The 14,475-nt window shown below is 40.1% G+C and overlaps 1 protein-coding gene across 1 annotated transcript in view; it reads left to right on the forward strand.

Annotated features, from left to right (window-relative positions):
* SHB (SH2 domain containing adaptor protein B) overlaps nt 1-14,475 on the forward strand; it is a 59,647-nt gene that overhangs the window by 14,975 nt on the left and 30,197 nt on the right. The window contains exon 2 of the mRNA XM_005532422.3: nt 444-561. Coding sequence (XP_005532479.1) covers nt 444-561 — 118 coding nt within the window. The remainder of the gene's footprint in view (nt 1-443; nt 562-14,475) is intronic.

Consider the following 14,475-nt stretch of genomic DNA (forward strand, 5'->3'; position numbering starts at 1 on the left):
TTAAAATAAGTTTCTAGAAACATTTTCAGTTGTAGCTCATAAACCTTAAAAGCAGAGGAGATGAAGTATGTGCAATGGAAAGAGTGCTATTTTTTTCCTGAATATTAGCAGACTTCTCTGAAAAGAGATTGCACTGGATTGAATTTGCTGACTGGTTGGCTCTTTCTAATTTGTCCATCCTGATTATTCTGTTCCTTGTGCTAGTCAGAAATATTTTTGATGTGGAGTCTGCCTTTATGATGTTTCCAGTATGAATAGGAGCACACTTCTATTTCAGTACCATTTCGTAACTGATCTGTGGCAATTGTGTATTTATCCTCTGAACCAAGACTGTACTTCGAAGCCATGTGAAGCTGTTTTTAATTTGCTGATAGGATGTCATTGCCTTCTGCTTTGCACATCTGACTGGAGACTTCAGTAACAGTTACTTTCCTGTCTTTCAGGTATTGATAGCTGATGACTACTCAGATCCGTTTGATGCCAAAAGTGAGTTGAACAGAATGGGCAGAGGGGAGAACACTGGCTATATGGAACCATATGAAGCCCAGAGAATAATGGCTGGTAAGAAAAGACAGTTGCATGTGTGAGCTCCAGTTGCATGGCAGCTCATATGTATATTATAGCTGCTGTGGAACAGAAATATCCTTTGGCATGGAAAACTGTTTCTGAAGATGCTTAGGTAGGCAGCAGCAAGTGCCATGGAATCATTGCATTTTCCTGCATGTGCCTTTATACCTAAAAATACTGCTCTGTACCTCACTTTTAAATATAGAAGTTTTGTACTGTCATGCGACAAGATAAAAAAATAAGAGCACTGGGAGTTGGAGTGTGTATTGCTCCTCTTGGCAACGTGAAGGCTGTCATCTGTGTATGTGGTTGAGATGGCCAAAGTATGACATTGTGTACAAGTTATTCCACTTAAAAACAGCTGATCAGCTTGCTTATGGACTTTTTTCCTCAATCAGATTCAGAATTCTTGGTGTCGGAGGAGGGCTGCAGAGCTACGTCTTGCTGTAGCTTCCTTCTTTCCTTCCTTGCTTCTCTGAGGTTTTTTTTACCAATAGTCAAAATTAGACACTATAGGATGCCTGTGAGCCTTTAATTGCTGTTTTTGGTAGTGTCCTTCCTTTCCTGTCTATGTAGGGAAGTGGTTACTAGTGATGTTGTACGCCTTTGGACTGTTGGAACTCCTTGTACTGGCAGTATGCAACTCTATTTTCCATGTATTTTCTTCATCAGGATCAATATCCTACTTGTTGGCTGTGCAGTCTGTGAAATGTTCTGAGGTATGGGGCCATATGTTTTTAATTTGACAGTTTGACCAGTCAACACGTATCTTTGTGCAGAGCAAATGTACATTTCTTGGATTTGTACAGCAGGTCCTGTTTTTCCTCATTTTGTGGTAAAAGTCACTCTTATGCCCAGTTAAGTTGATTGTATGCTTTCCTTTTCTGTTGGCAGCTCCTGTTTTGGGTCCTCAGGAAAGATTAATCAGTGGGGGAAGATGAGGCTGTTGGATGCAAAGATCCTTTTTTCATGCAAGTGTTCCTATTTTTCTTTTCTTAAAGCATTTCTGAAGAGAGACACAGGAAATGACATGGAAACAGTTCTTTGGAAGTTTTCAGTTCCTTACAGAAGGGCTGGGAACTATTATTTCTCATTAGTGTAAATCTATTCATTATAAGTCAAGGAATTTCTCAGAAAATAAAATTAGTCCAAATGTTTTCTTGCTCTTTATACAGGAGTGATGAGCATTTGTAATTTAAGCTATTAAGTTTGCAGTGCATTGGCTTGTTTCTTCCTGCATTTAGGACTGGAGTTTGTTCTCTCTCCTTTTCCACGTTAGCCTTAATAAATGAGATATTTAGTGGATGATACTGGATGGCTTAGCTGCAGTAAGGGACAGTAGGTCTGTGAGCCCTAGCAATTACAAGACATCCTTTTGCATAATTCGTGCTTGATAAGCTGTTATATATGCTCCATGTTATTATAAAGGAAACATGAGGAGCTCTCAAAATGCTAAAGGCACTTTTGAAAATAGGGTTTAATTGATTATAATGATAGAGCAAGTGTTATGAATATTCATGTAACTCAGCTAGTAGAAGATGATTGATATGCCTGTGAAGATGTTTATTATTTTGAGATCTGGATATTTAGTTTCTAGTCATCTTGTCCTAGTGTAGATAGAGAAGGTCTCCCCATAAACCTCCATGGCATCAGGTTATGTTGACTGTATTCAAGCACATATTTTTCTGTGTGGGGATTTTTTATTGCTCAGTTATTGCCTTTGTGCTTTACTTGATAAATGAAAATCTAAAGGCATCTTGTTTGAGCTTTTAAAGGTTCTGCTTATATTTACCGAGTGAGTTCTATTATGTTTCTGCTGCTTCTGAAGAAGACCTTTTGACTGAAGTTTGACTTGCTTCAAAATATTTACGGCTTTATTTTCTTAGTTTTGTTGTCTAATGAATAGAAGAACGTCAGATGGCTATCTGTTTAGCCTGACTAATCTGATTAAATCCTTCTGATTGCATTTAATGTGGCTTAATCCTAGAGAGGGGGAATTTGCATAACCCAGCAGAATGCACTGTAGGAGAGACATAAAATAAAACAGTTTTTTATCAGTTATTCCATGTTTACTTGTGTACCCTAACTCTTGAACTCTGGGAATCCTGTGTAAGGGGAGTTGAAATACGACCCTAAAACTTTTGTTACTTGAATTAGTAAAGGATTAGGCAAAAGCAGGTGTCCATATGAAATAAGATCTTATGATTTCAATATAAGAAAGTAAACTTACATCTGAAGAGAAATTCACGATGTCTGAAGTAACTAATACTTTTATTCAGAGTTTATTCTTTCTTCCTAAAAGTTCTGTGGTGTTGAAGTTATCAGGCAGTTTGCTCTGAGCTGATGTTTAATTTAAAAGAAAAGGCAGTCCCTGAGTTGATTTATTTAAATTAATTATTGAACAGTCTATCTGTTCCCATGCTATCTGTGGTTAAAACTGGGTTCAGTCAGGCTTGAAGTTTCTTCTGCTGATAGTGCCCCCCAAAAGTACTGTCTCCCCAGATTTGTTGTTGTGGTGACTGGAAAAAAGAGCAACCTTTATGACCAGGTTTGGAAAGATTTCTCAAGGAAAGACTTGACCTGAGGCCAAGATAGAGTGTGTTGATAATGTATGTTGATAAGAAGCTGTCATCTCTTGTCACCCAAACACATCTGCTGTAGTATTGGTGGTATTCATAGATGTCGGTCCTTTCTTCAGGAAATCCATGCCAAAGGTTGAGAGAGAATCCCTGGTAAGCCAGTTCCTGAAGTGCCGTGTGGTGGGAGTCTCAGATTGGCTGGGTGTGCACCCAAAGCTACAGCAACAGTTGTATCTTTGCCTTGTCCACAGCCTGTTTGGAGATTTGCTGTCCTTACATGAGTACAAGGAAAGTTCTCTGTGGTATATGATGTGAAGTATCCTGGACTATTCGTGAAGTGAGATTCTAGACTATCTAGGCTCTCAAGCATGCATAGCAGCAATAAAGATAGCTACAATTCTGATTTCTAAGTCTTCTGAGTAGTAGGTGGACCTTACTTCTCCCCTTGTATCAGTCTGTAGCTGCTGCAGTGACATCTGGCCTGTCACAGAAACGAGCCTGTGCTGCTTTACCTGGACTGTAATCAAGCATCACTGCTTGGATCAGGTGTAGAATGTTCTTTATGCTTGAGAGAGCTCTGCAGAGAAACAGTGGCTGAAGATGCTGCATTTGAACAGAAGTCAATGGCTGAGACACTGTCAGGTCAGAGAGCTGTGATCATAACATCCAGGCTTCTCTGTCATCCATTCCTCTCAGGGAATGCTAGAGGAAGAGAAGTTAGGTTCCACTTGAGTATTTTCTCCCATCAGCCTGTACTGAATGTCAAATCTCCCCAGAGAGGGGTCTGTTTGTTTCCTGTGGTAATTCCTTTTCCTTGAGAGGAGAAAAGATTTCCTCAGTTCATGGATATGACTATGGCTATATGGTTGGGGAAAATGGGTGCATTTTTTTGCCTTTAAAATTCCCTAAAAGTCATAAAGGCCCTATTCTTGCTATAGCCATATGGGCATGCCTTTCCTCTTTCTCCTGACAGCTGTGCATGTTGACATAGCTCTTCCAGGCATCTCTGCCTTTCAGAAGGAATTAACACCTGAGCTCAGATTGCATGAAACATTTGCAATCAAATGCCAGATCAACGCTGTCTCTACCACAGCCTTCTGTGTGCTGCATCATAGAGTGCATCTAAAACTTACCTCTGGAGAAGTATCCAATTTTGGATCATCATTCAGGTGGAGATATGCTGGTAGGCAAGTTGTTGCACAAAGAACTGTGTCATTTTAAGGTATGATAATGAACACTGGTTACAAGAATGAGATAATAAATCTGCATCTGTTGTCCTACTTGGTGCTTGGATTTGAGGAGAGCATCTTGCTTCCAAAAGGAGATATTTTATGCCCTGAGTAACCTCTAACATTTCCCTGATCAGAACAGCTTATGATCTCTTGAGTATGAAGCACCTAGCGTGATACATGCTATAGTGTAAAATTCAGCTTACTTAACAGTAAAATTAAGGTAATTTTAAGTCTCAAAATAATTTTAAACCATGTCATGGAAAATGGCTGGGTAAGGGGTGGAGGTTGGGGCAGTTTGGTGGGAGAGAAAGTAGAAAGCGTTATTGAGATATGATGCCTAGCTTGAGAAATGTGTGTTGGCAAAATCACTTCTGTTTTTTCTGGCTCAGGAATTGCATCTTTTCTGTAGAATGGTCAGGGAAGGAGAGATAGGGAAGGCTAAGCCCTTGAGTTAGGACAATGATTTGAAAGGCTAATTAAGCATGTGGTGCATCAGTGAATTCTTGATTTCTTAGAGATCTAGCAATGCCTCCTAGGAAGGTCTGTACCCAGACAGTCATGATGTACATCATATTTTTCCTTTGCTTTTATAGGTCTGACCTAGAACTGTGTCAGACATCAGCCTGTTTATGGGGTTCTGGCCTCTAGTTCATGCATCTGCCTGAAGGCTGTGGTGGCCAGGGAAAAAACACTCATCTTGTGTCTCAGAATTCTGAAGACTCAAATGGGTAGCATTTCTGCAAACAGTTTCTTTCCCTGAGATGTAATGTACCATGTGGTATTCCTCATGGAGTAAATGCTATGTTATGTGTAGACTTGAGAAGGCTGTCATAGCCTTCTAGTGATAAAATATACACTGTGCCTCTGTTCTGATCAGGGTAACTTCAGAGGTTTCTCAGGGCATAAAGTATCTCCTTTTGGACAGCCGAAGTAGGTGTTATGGGAGGAAAGAATTCCATTTGTTATTGATGCGTTTCTCACAAGAGTCTAGTTACAAATTTGTCCTGGGGACTGGGCATGTTAGATCTTGTGGGTGGGATGTGCTAACCCATGAGATCAGGGAAAGTGTTCACTGTGCATTTGGTAAGTCCCAAATCGACATAGGAGCATGCTGCCACTACTGCTTGAACACTGGAAAATCTAAGTAAGTCACAAAAAGGCTTCTGTGCATAAATGGAAAGCTGAATTCAAGTTTCAAACTGGGTAGATAGGCTTGTGTTCATGCTCCAGGGCAGGCGAGTGATGTGGCAGAAGGATCTGTGTGTACTGGACCTGGAGAGCTGGAATCTGTTCCTGGGGGTGCTCTAGAGCATTAGGATCATGGTACAGAGATACCTATTGTCTGGCCTGTGTTGTTCACTGCATTCATCAACCTGAGCAATTACACATTTGCACTACTAGCAAAAGCAAGGATAAACTAAGGGAAGTGTGTGATGAGGAAGGGCAGGGTTTTCGTCTAGAAGGGCTTTAGTGAATTGTGAGCATTTTGTCAACAGAAGCCCTTTTAAAATTAAACAAGGGGGTATTAGAGAGAATTCTAAAAGAAAATTCACAGGTTTGTTCATAAGCTCACAACATTAGAATCCTCTTCCTTTCTTCTTTTTCTATATTTATCATCCTGTCTCTATATGCATCGTCCTGGCTGCGCAGTAGATCAGCAGTGAGCAAATCTAACTAGCTCATACTTAGAGATTTTGTGCTTGTCCTTCTTTCCCTGAGGATGCAGACAGCTGAGAGTCCTCTCTAGGTGCAGACCTAGTGCAAGAAGAGTAAGTGCCTTCCTGCACTTCAGTGCTTCTTTCTAGGGACTTGAGATAGGAGTCCATGATTGCATCACAGTGAAATCGCTAATGCATGACAGGCACCCTAGCAAAAACAGTGCACCTTAATTGGGAACTTCCCATGGACATGCTGGGAGAAGTAGCTCAGTCTTCATGCAAGCTATCACAGAAATGCTGGGAGTATGGAGAAAACAGCATTCCCATGAACCTGCACCTACTTCAAAAGGTCTTGGGTGTCAGTTTCCCTTGTAACTAGAAAGGCTGTTTTTTTGTTCAGACATGTAACTTCATCTGAATAGTCACTACAGCACATTGGTGGTGAGTCAGATCTTGTAAAATTCTTTACCGGGTGGCCTCTGGCATGTTGCATGTTGGCACCAAGTTTACAACTGCAAATAGTATAAGAAGATCAATTATAACTACTTTGATAAAGGCTTTGATTAGGACACCTAGAGTAGCACATACAGCATGGGAAGTTTAGGAAGAATATTTTTGGCTCACTGAAAATCACTGAGCCTAGCAAGCTGACCAGATCTCTAAGCACTGTAGTGACTCTGCAAAATTTTCTGTCTGTCTGTACTTGAGCATGGCAAACAGCTGTAGCCAACACAGAAGAGGCAGCGTGTTTGTCCACTAAGCTGAACAGCTGGCAGCATTTTCAAAAAACTTTTAAGTATCCTCTCTTGTTCCAACATTAGTGTGTTTCAATTCTTAGTGTGTCTTTGAGGGTATAACAATAGCCATGAGGCTAGCCATGACTGGAAATCAGCGCCAAATGAGAATTCATCCATTGTCAATGCACCTCATGTGGTACTGTGAATTCCTTACTAGCACTATTATCATCCTGTTTCCAGACTATGTGAGTAGGCCACATTCTGTAGTACTGTTTTCTAATAGAAAAGTTTTAAGATTTTTTTTCCTTTAAAAGTGTGGAAAAGTCCAAGGTAAGTCTTTACTCTTGAAATTCGGTATGTATGTGCTCTCATCTCAGCATTTGCAATGTGGAGAGCCACTGGGTAGGCTTTGAAGAAGATCAGTAGCACAGAAGTGAGCTTGTGACTGGTAAGGAGATGGTTTTATTTATGTGTTGGGAGTTTCCTATAGAGCAATCTTGGGGACCTCTTCCTAGAAGTGACAAAGGAGGGATGTCTGATGTGTTCTGAGCATTCCCATCATTTGAAGCATAGTGCTAGTGTTACTGTCACCCGCTGCTATCCTGTAGTGCAGAATTCCCTGCAGCTCATGAGAAGTGAGGACATATGCTCTGAACAGCTGTGCTTCTTAAAAGTATGCTAGATGTAATGTTAATTAGAAACCTCCTGGGCTTCAGCATCTATTTCAAGTTGTTTCTTACTTCATTTGGAATTTGGACAGACATTCCATTGGGCAATGATTTCAGGGAAATAAATTGTCTAGAAACAATTACAGAAGAGAACTTCTTCCTTGGCATTAGGTCTAATGTGCATGAATTGAGATGTTTGAAATAGTGCTGGACCTGCTTCAACACAAGTCCTTATGTTCTCTGAGCAAAGCTGTGCTGTGAAACCCTACCAGTTTAGAAGCATGTCCAGTTGCGAGAATCATCAGTACTTCTCTTCATGTCTTCATGAGTGATTGTGAGAAGATAAAGCCAGAAAGCATAGAGCTTAGTTTCTCATGGCGAGAGACTGCAATGTGTTGTGGTTACTGTAACTAGGTGCATCACTGGGCTGGAAACTAGCTATGCATAGAATTAATACATTTTCTTTATGTCAAAGATTTAAAGTGTTCTCTCTAACTTTTAGTACTACATGTTTAATTTAATGTTGGTTTTGTTTGTGGGGTTTCTTCCCTGTTTCAACACCTTCATCTTGCTCTTTTAATATGATATAGTCTGAGAATGGACTAAATGTGAAACTTGAATCACAAGCTTGAACAAAAATTGGGTTTTTCACAGCTTGTTGACTCTTGTTCTCATTAAGACAAAGTTTATGCCCAAAATAATGGAAACAAGATGTCAAAAACTTTGGAAAGGTACATCAGAATTATAGTAGACTACTTGAGGGTGCATGTTGAAGGACTGTAACTTCATTAATTCCATTTACTTGCTCACCGTCTGATGAATCTGGCCTACGAACTTGCATAAAAAGCAAAGTGAAGGAATGGATGCTTGGATATTTTGGAAGGAGAAACCAGTGAGCTCAAAATGCTGTTTAACCCTTGCCTGCAGTTTGGAAGACTTGGGAAGAAAAAGTAGTTTCAAGCCAATTTTGATCAAGATGGTTAGTTTGACAGAATCTTTCCCCTTTCCTAATACAGGCAACATGTGTAATGTATGCAGGTGGTTTTTGCTTGGTGCCTACATCTGCTTTGCATGTAGTGTTGCCTGTGGCATAGAGAGTTATGTTTGTGTTTCTTACTATGCTGCTTTGATTCTATGTCTGTTTTCACCTACCAGTTAACACAGGTCTTTCCTCTCCTTCTCGTCCCCAGATAAAGCTGATTCAAGATTTTGGACTGCTTTTCTTAAGAGCAGTGGTGCTTTTAATATAGGATATGAATTGCCTGTCCCTTCAAGACAGCGATGCTTCTGGCAGCAGTTTGAGTAGTATTGAGGTCTGTGTGGTCCAAGGGGATCTGTAATTTTAGAGCTCCAGCAGCTGTCTCTTGAGAAATACAAAAATGAGAGCTGTGACTCTAGAGTGAAAAGAATTCAGTAAAGTATTCATTGGAATATTGGTATTCTTTTGGTTACAAAGGGGAAAGAGCTATTCTTTTCTCATTTGGTGTCTTGCTGACCTGTTCGAGTCCTTTTAATCTCCCTCCCATCTCACTTCTACCCTCCTCCCCCCAACTCCTACACTCTAGCACCATGTATGTTGAATTTGAAGGTGTCACTTTCTGGTCGTTCAGTGGAATAGAAAAGATGTACTTCATCTTGGTGCAAAGGATTCTCTTAAGGTAGAACACACCTGAACATGAATGTATATGGCCATGAAGGGATCATCTGCCTGTCCTGTAGAGATTGGTGTGAGTTGTATAAACCCTTAAATTGAACAAAGTAAATAAAAAACAAAACTGCTCTGCATTTTCCCTTGTAATCAGACCACTGTAGACTGTGATTTCTTCTGATTTAATCAGTGTTCCATCTGTTCTTTCCATGCTTGGAAAGGTTTAGAGGCAGTGAACACAAACTAAGAGGTTCATTGAATACAGGGGAAAAAAAAAAATCTTACTATGAAGACAGTCAAATTGTGGAGAAGGTTATCTAGTGAGATTTTGTAGTCTCCATCTCTGGAATTTTTCAAGACTGGACTGAGAAACTGGAATGTGAGTAACCTTGTCTGATTCCATAGCTAAAACCTGCTTCAAGCAGGACATTGAATAAGGTCACTTCCACTTCCTGAGATCTTGTTTAAATTAGCTTATCTTATGAACCTGCAACTGATTTGTGAAACGGTGAAGTGAGAGTCAGCATATCCCAGACTAGAATATTGGAACCTGTGTTAGTTTAGTCTCAGTTGATTTCCATCTTCACCACCGTGACAGTATGTTCCCAATATTAATCCTTTTAAACTTTATCTCTGGGAAGACCAGACAGGTGACTGTCAGGCACAAGAAAACAGTCTGCTGAAATGTAGCTTGAGCAGGGGCTTATCCACAAATACTCTGGTTTTGTGGAGGTAACCCTAGATGGGCAGAATCCATGCTGAAAGCATGCTGTTGCAGCAAGGGAGTGTGATTCTTGACAGGTGTTCACTTTGTGGGGGGAAGGAGCAGAGGCTGAACAGATGGGTTTCCAGACTGCACTCGGCCTGTCTGTGCACTTCTGGACTCTGCTGGCAGGAGTTCTGGGTGCTTTCCAGGTGGAGGTGTGATGGAAGCATAGGTGACTGGTACCGTTGTGGTCTGCCACAGCAAAGGGAGCACTGTAAACTCATTTTTGGGCCTGACTGGGAGGAGTGTTATTTAATTACGCAGGGGGACATCAGAGATACATTTTACCAGCTTGTCAGTTCAGCTCTCAGTCTTCTCAGACTGGTGCCAGCTCTATTGGTTCTTGCAACATTGCTCTAAAGCAGAATGCAGAGAATGCGTTACATGAAGGATCAGCAGTGTATGGGAGATACAGACTGTTCTTGATGAGTTTTACAGGGATTTGTTATATGAAGCTGTAATAGTGATACTAAAAGAAAAAATGAGACATGCACTTGGGAGAAAATGTGATGCAAAAATCCTTTGTCACACTTGTACGTATCTTCAGTTATGCCTTGTTTTCCTTTTCTCTTTTCTCTTAATCTTTTGCAAAGAGGCTTTTAGCCAAAGGAAGTGTGAAAATATTTAAGAGCAGCGTGTTAATAAACAAGCTAGTGTCAGGATGACAGCCCTGGGAAGAGATATTTCTAGCCTAACCTGGATTTATTGTTTTTAAAAGGAAACTAGTGTGGACATTGCATGTGCTGTCAAGTCAGAAGGAATTTCTACCCTTTCCCCAGCTAGCTGTGATCAACTCAAAGGTCCTTTTTGGAGATTAGTGAGAGTCTAAAAAAACTAGAGAGATTTTCACTAGAAAGCTAGTGAGAATTTTTTCTCAGAAGAATTTTCTCAATCATTCTTTCATATTTTATTCTCACTTAAATCACTGGGTTTTTTATCTGTACTGTACAGAAGAGTTAAGTCAAAAGAGCTGGTACAGGAAGTATTAGTTAAGCATGAGGTAAACAGAATAGTTCTTTGAGGGAACAAGATGGCCTTTCAGCTCTGATATTCTGTCCTCTTTGTTGTGCTTAGCTTGGTAGTAAATGAATAAAATTTTTGCCTGCTGGTTTTGCATACAGACTCTGGAAATCCCTAGTAGCAAAATATGAGTGAAACCTTTAGTAAATGAAGCCTGTTTTTGACATCAGCTGTAATGTAGTAGCTACAGTTTCTCCTGTGCCTTTTTCAGTTAGGGAACCCAAACCAGATGAGTGCTTTTGTGTCCTTAAAAGTAAACAAGAGTTGAGGATTCAACCAGTTAGTTTTGTGTCTCCTTTTGCCACAGAAACTGTACATCTTGCCACGTAAGTTTACCGACAGTTTTATGTGGCTTTACACCAGTGTCATAGAATGAACTTAAAACTTCAGTGAGAAGTGGTGAGAACCACAATTTTTGTGCTCTTTGCATTTTATATACTGGGTGGAAAAAACATACAGCTTTCTCTTTCTCTGATTTCTGGCTATTAAGAACTCTGTTTGAAAATGCTCTTTTGGAGGAGCTCAAACATCTATGCAAACTCAGTTGTTCATTACCATTCTGGCTGCTAAATTAGAGGCAATTGTCTGCAGGAGTTCTTTCTGGCTGAGGTCAGGTAAGCCTCAGCTGGTTTTGGCATGTGTTGGTGTGCTGATATGTGCATTAATCTTTGTTATCCCTACTCATGTAAAGAGCTAAGGAGCCTTCAGTGAGTTTCTGCTTCCGGATGGACTGTGTTGTGCTACCACGACTAAATTTGTTGAATAATACCAATGTACAAATAGAAGATGGAAATACTCAGTCTTCATCTGAGCTTGAACAAGGCTGTGCATTGCTCAGTTTCGTATGTTAGTGCCTTGAAGTGGGAGAGTCCACGTAAATCTTGGTTTTATGAAACAGAATGTAGGCATGCAAAACTGATGCTATGGAAGGTTACACTAACAATTAGAGTAGCACAGGTAAACCTGGGGGAAATCAGGTTTGCCTGAAGGAACTTGGCTTGCTTTCAGTTCTGCATTCATTTTCTGTGGAGTGGATAATTTGAAAATTGCTGTGATGATGCAGTGGCTTTTGTGCTGTTCTGGCTCTTGTCTTTTGTACCATCAAACAACAGTTGAACTTGTCAGGGATGGACTGCAAAACAGAAGAGTGTGAGCTTTTTCTAAGCAAGCTCTGCAGCAGCAGTTACGGCTGTAATGCAGCCTGAGATTGTCTTGAAGGTGTTTGTGCTGCTGCCTCAGTTGAAATAGAAAGGGAACAGTGAGATGAAGTTAAAAAAAGGCCATGTATTTCATATATACCCTTAATTTTGTATTATATTTTTTGCTGAGTAGCACATACTATTGCCCTTTCCTTTGGCTGTGACGTGCACCATCACTGAGATCCTTGCATCATGGTAGAATATAAAGTATAACATAAGACAGCCTCTCCTAACTATTTTTTAAAGGATGTTTTTGTATCCGTCTCTGAAAACAAATAACAAAAAAATGTAGCAAGAAATACAGCCTTCCACATTTGTCTCCATGGGAGTGGTTTTGTGCATTGTAAACGTTGCTTGGTGGTTTAGAGATGCATATTGGAAAGTAAGAGTGTTACTGGAAAATTTACCAGAAAGTGTTGACTCAGTTGTATGCATCAGGATCATGATTGCAGTGAATTTTTATAACATGGCGTTTTCTGACTTGACCTAATTGGAAGATATTAAATATTGCTCTTCCGAATTTGTGATACTTCCATTGCAAGAATTGAAAGAAAGTACTGATTTATGATGCTGATTGCACATGACTGTCATTTGCTTTCTTAAAGCACCTGTTCTTAATGATCCTGTGCGGAATGCTAACCAGATTTATTTGCTGTTATGTGTCAGTGTAAGCACAAATGCTCTTGAGTGATGATGTGATAGACTGTATACTGCATACATTTGAGAACTGCTGCGTGTTCTTTACTGTTATATAAGTCTTGTCTGAGGGGAAAACCCAACACCATGTAACTGACAGGTTACTCTGCAAGCAGGCTTTCAACTAGGAATGGACACTATAATAACTACAGATGAATCTGCAAACGCAGGCAAGGTACTGAGTATTAGCAGCTGCAGAGTATTTAAAATGCTACGAATGCTAGACACAAGTTTCTCCTTCTATCAATCCCTTGCTGGCCTACTTGACACAATGAGTAAAGAGATGATAGGCCAAAGAGGATGTGTTGAAACATTTTCCCAGTAATTTTAGTGTTCGTATCCTTTCATTTCACTTTTTCTGTGCTATCAGCTGTCACTTAATGCATGCAAGGCCTTGCATTGTGATAAGTAAAATCTATGGTTGCATGTGATGACAACTGAGTGGCTTTCTTCATCTAATCATGGGAAGGTAGAATTCTAAATTAAACCATTTTTTTCCCCAGGGCTGAACAGCAATTGCAGACCATTTTTTATATCTACATTAATGATCCTTACGGTATGCATGTGTAGGACTGTGCTGGACTTAAATTTACATTGAAGTTTAACATTTGGATTTATTTAACATTTGGAAAGCTTGTATGTCCAAGAGGTGGTGATTCATCTTCATTAGGTGCTTAGGTGCTGATCAGAGTTCCTGGATTATCCCTCTAACTGAGCTTGAATGACAGAACAGAAAGATTGCAACTAGGACAATACTTCCCTTGGGGAAAGCATGTAAAAGTGGGGAAAATTGTAAATAACCACGGTGGCTGATCTCTGCTTCTTCCAACTTGCCACTTGGAAAATTGCAAATTACCACTGTGGCAAATAATCACTGTGGCTGTTCCTTGCAGTGAACAGGAGAAAAACCAGATGGTTTAGCATGCAGATGCTGTGTGGCTTTTAAGTCCTGCCAAAGGAGGAAACAGTACTGATAGTTCCTGTTCTTCCCGGAATGCTGGTTGGGGAAAGTGGAGGGAAAGAGCTTTTGCAGATGCATGAGACATTGCTTCTAAAACTTTGGCTTCTCATTGGTTTCTTAGCATTTTTCTTTTAAAAAATTACTAAAATAATGGGCATCAGGGAAGTTTCAGGCTATGTTTTGAGGTGGCAATTGGGGGTCTTTGAGTGGTTTTTTGGTTTGTTGGTTTTTGGTTTTTTTTATCATAGTGACATAATCATTCACAGACTGAACAAAAACAATGCGCAATTCACATTTCTGTGTTCCTCTCAATGACATAGCCATTCCATTCCACTGTGGAATAAATCTGTTCTAGGAATTATTAAATAGCAGTTCTTCTCCCTGCCTTTTCTTCTATACAGCAAATGCTAGCAGGTGGCTAAAAGAAGATAACATGTCTCATCTGGCTGAGAATATATCTCATCTGAGTTTGTTAAATCAGATACGGCATTTCTTCTGGCTACAAAAGTCTTACTGTACCACGTAAGTTGTACCTGTAGGGAACTTCTTCCCACTATTTGTATCACAAGGCATAGTGGGGAGGAAGTCTGGAGGGAGGCCTCTATCTGCTTATCCTTCTCTGCCCTCTTCCACATCCCTAGGAGGCTGTGCTCAAAGTCAGTTACATGCAGAAAAGCATGTAACTCCCTTCTGCATAATTCTCATAGTTAAACCTCCAGCTCTCAGGAAACAGTTGCCTATTTT

Source organism: Pseudopodoces humilis, chromosome 4 (assembly GCF_049639895.1).
Source record: "Pseudopodoces humilis isolate 2021_Gansu_Grassland_sample_001 chromosome 4, ASM4963989v1, whole genome shotgun sequence".
NCBI lineage: Eukaryota > Metazoa > Chordata > Aves > Passeriformes > Paridae > Pseudopodoces > Pseudopodoces humilis.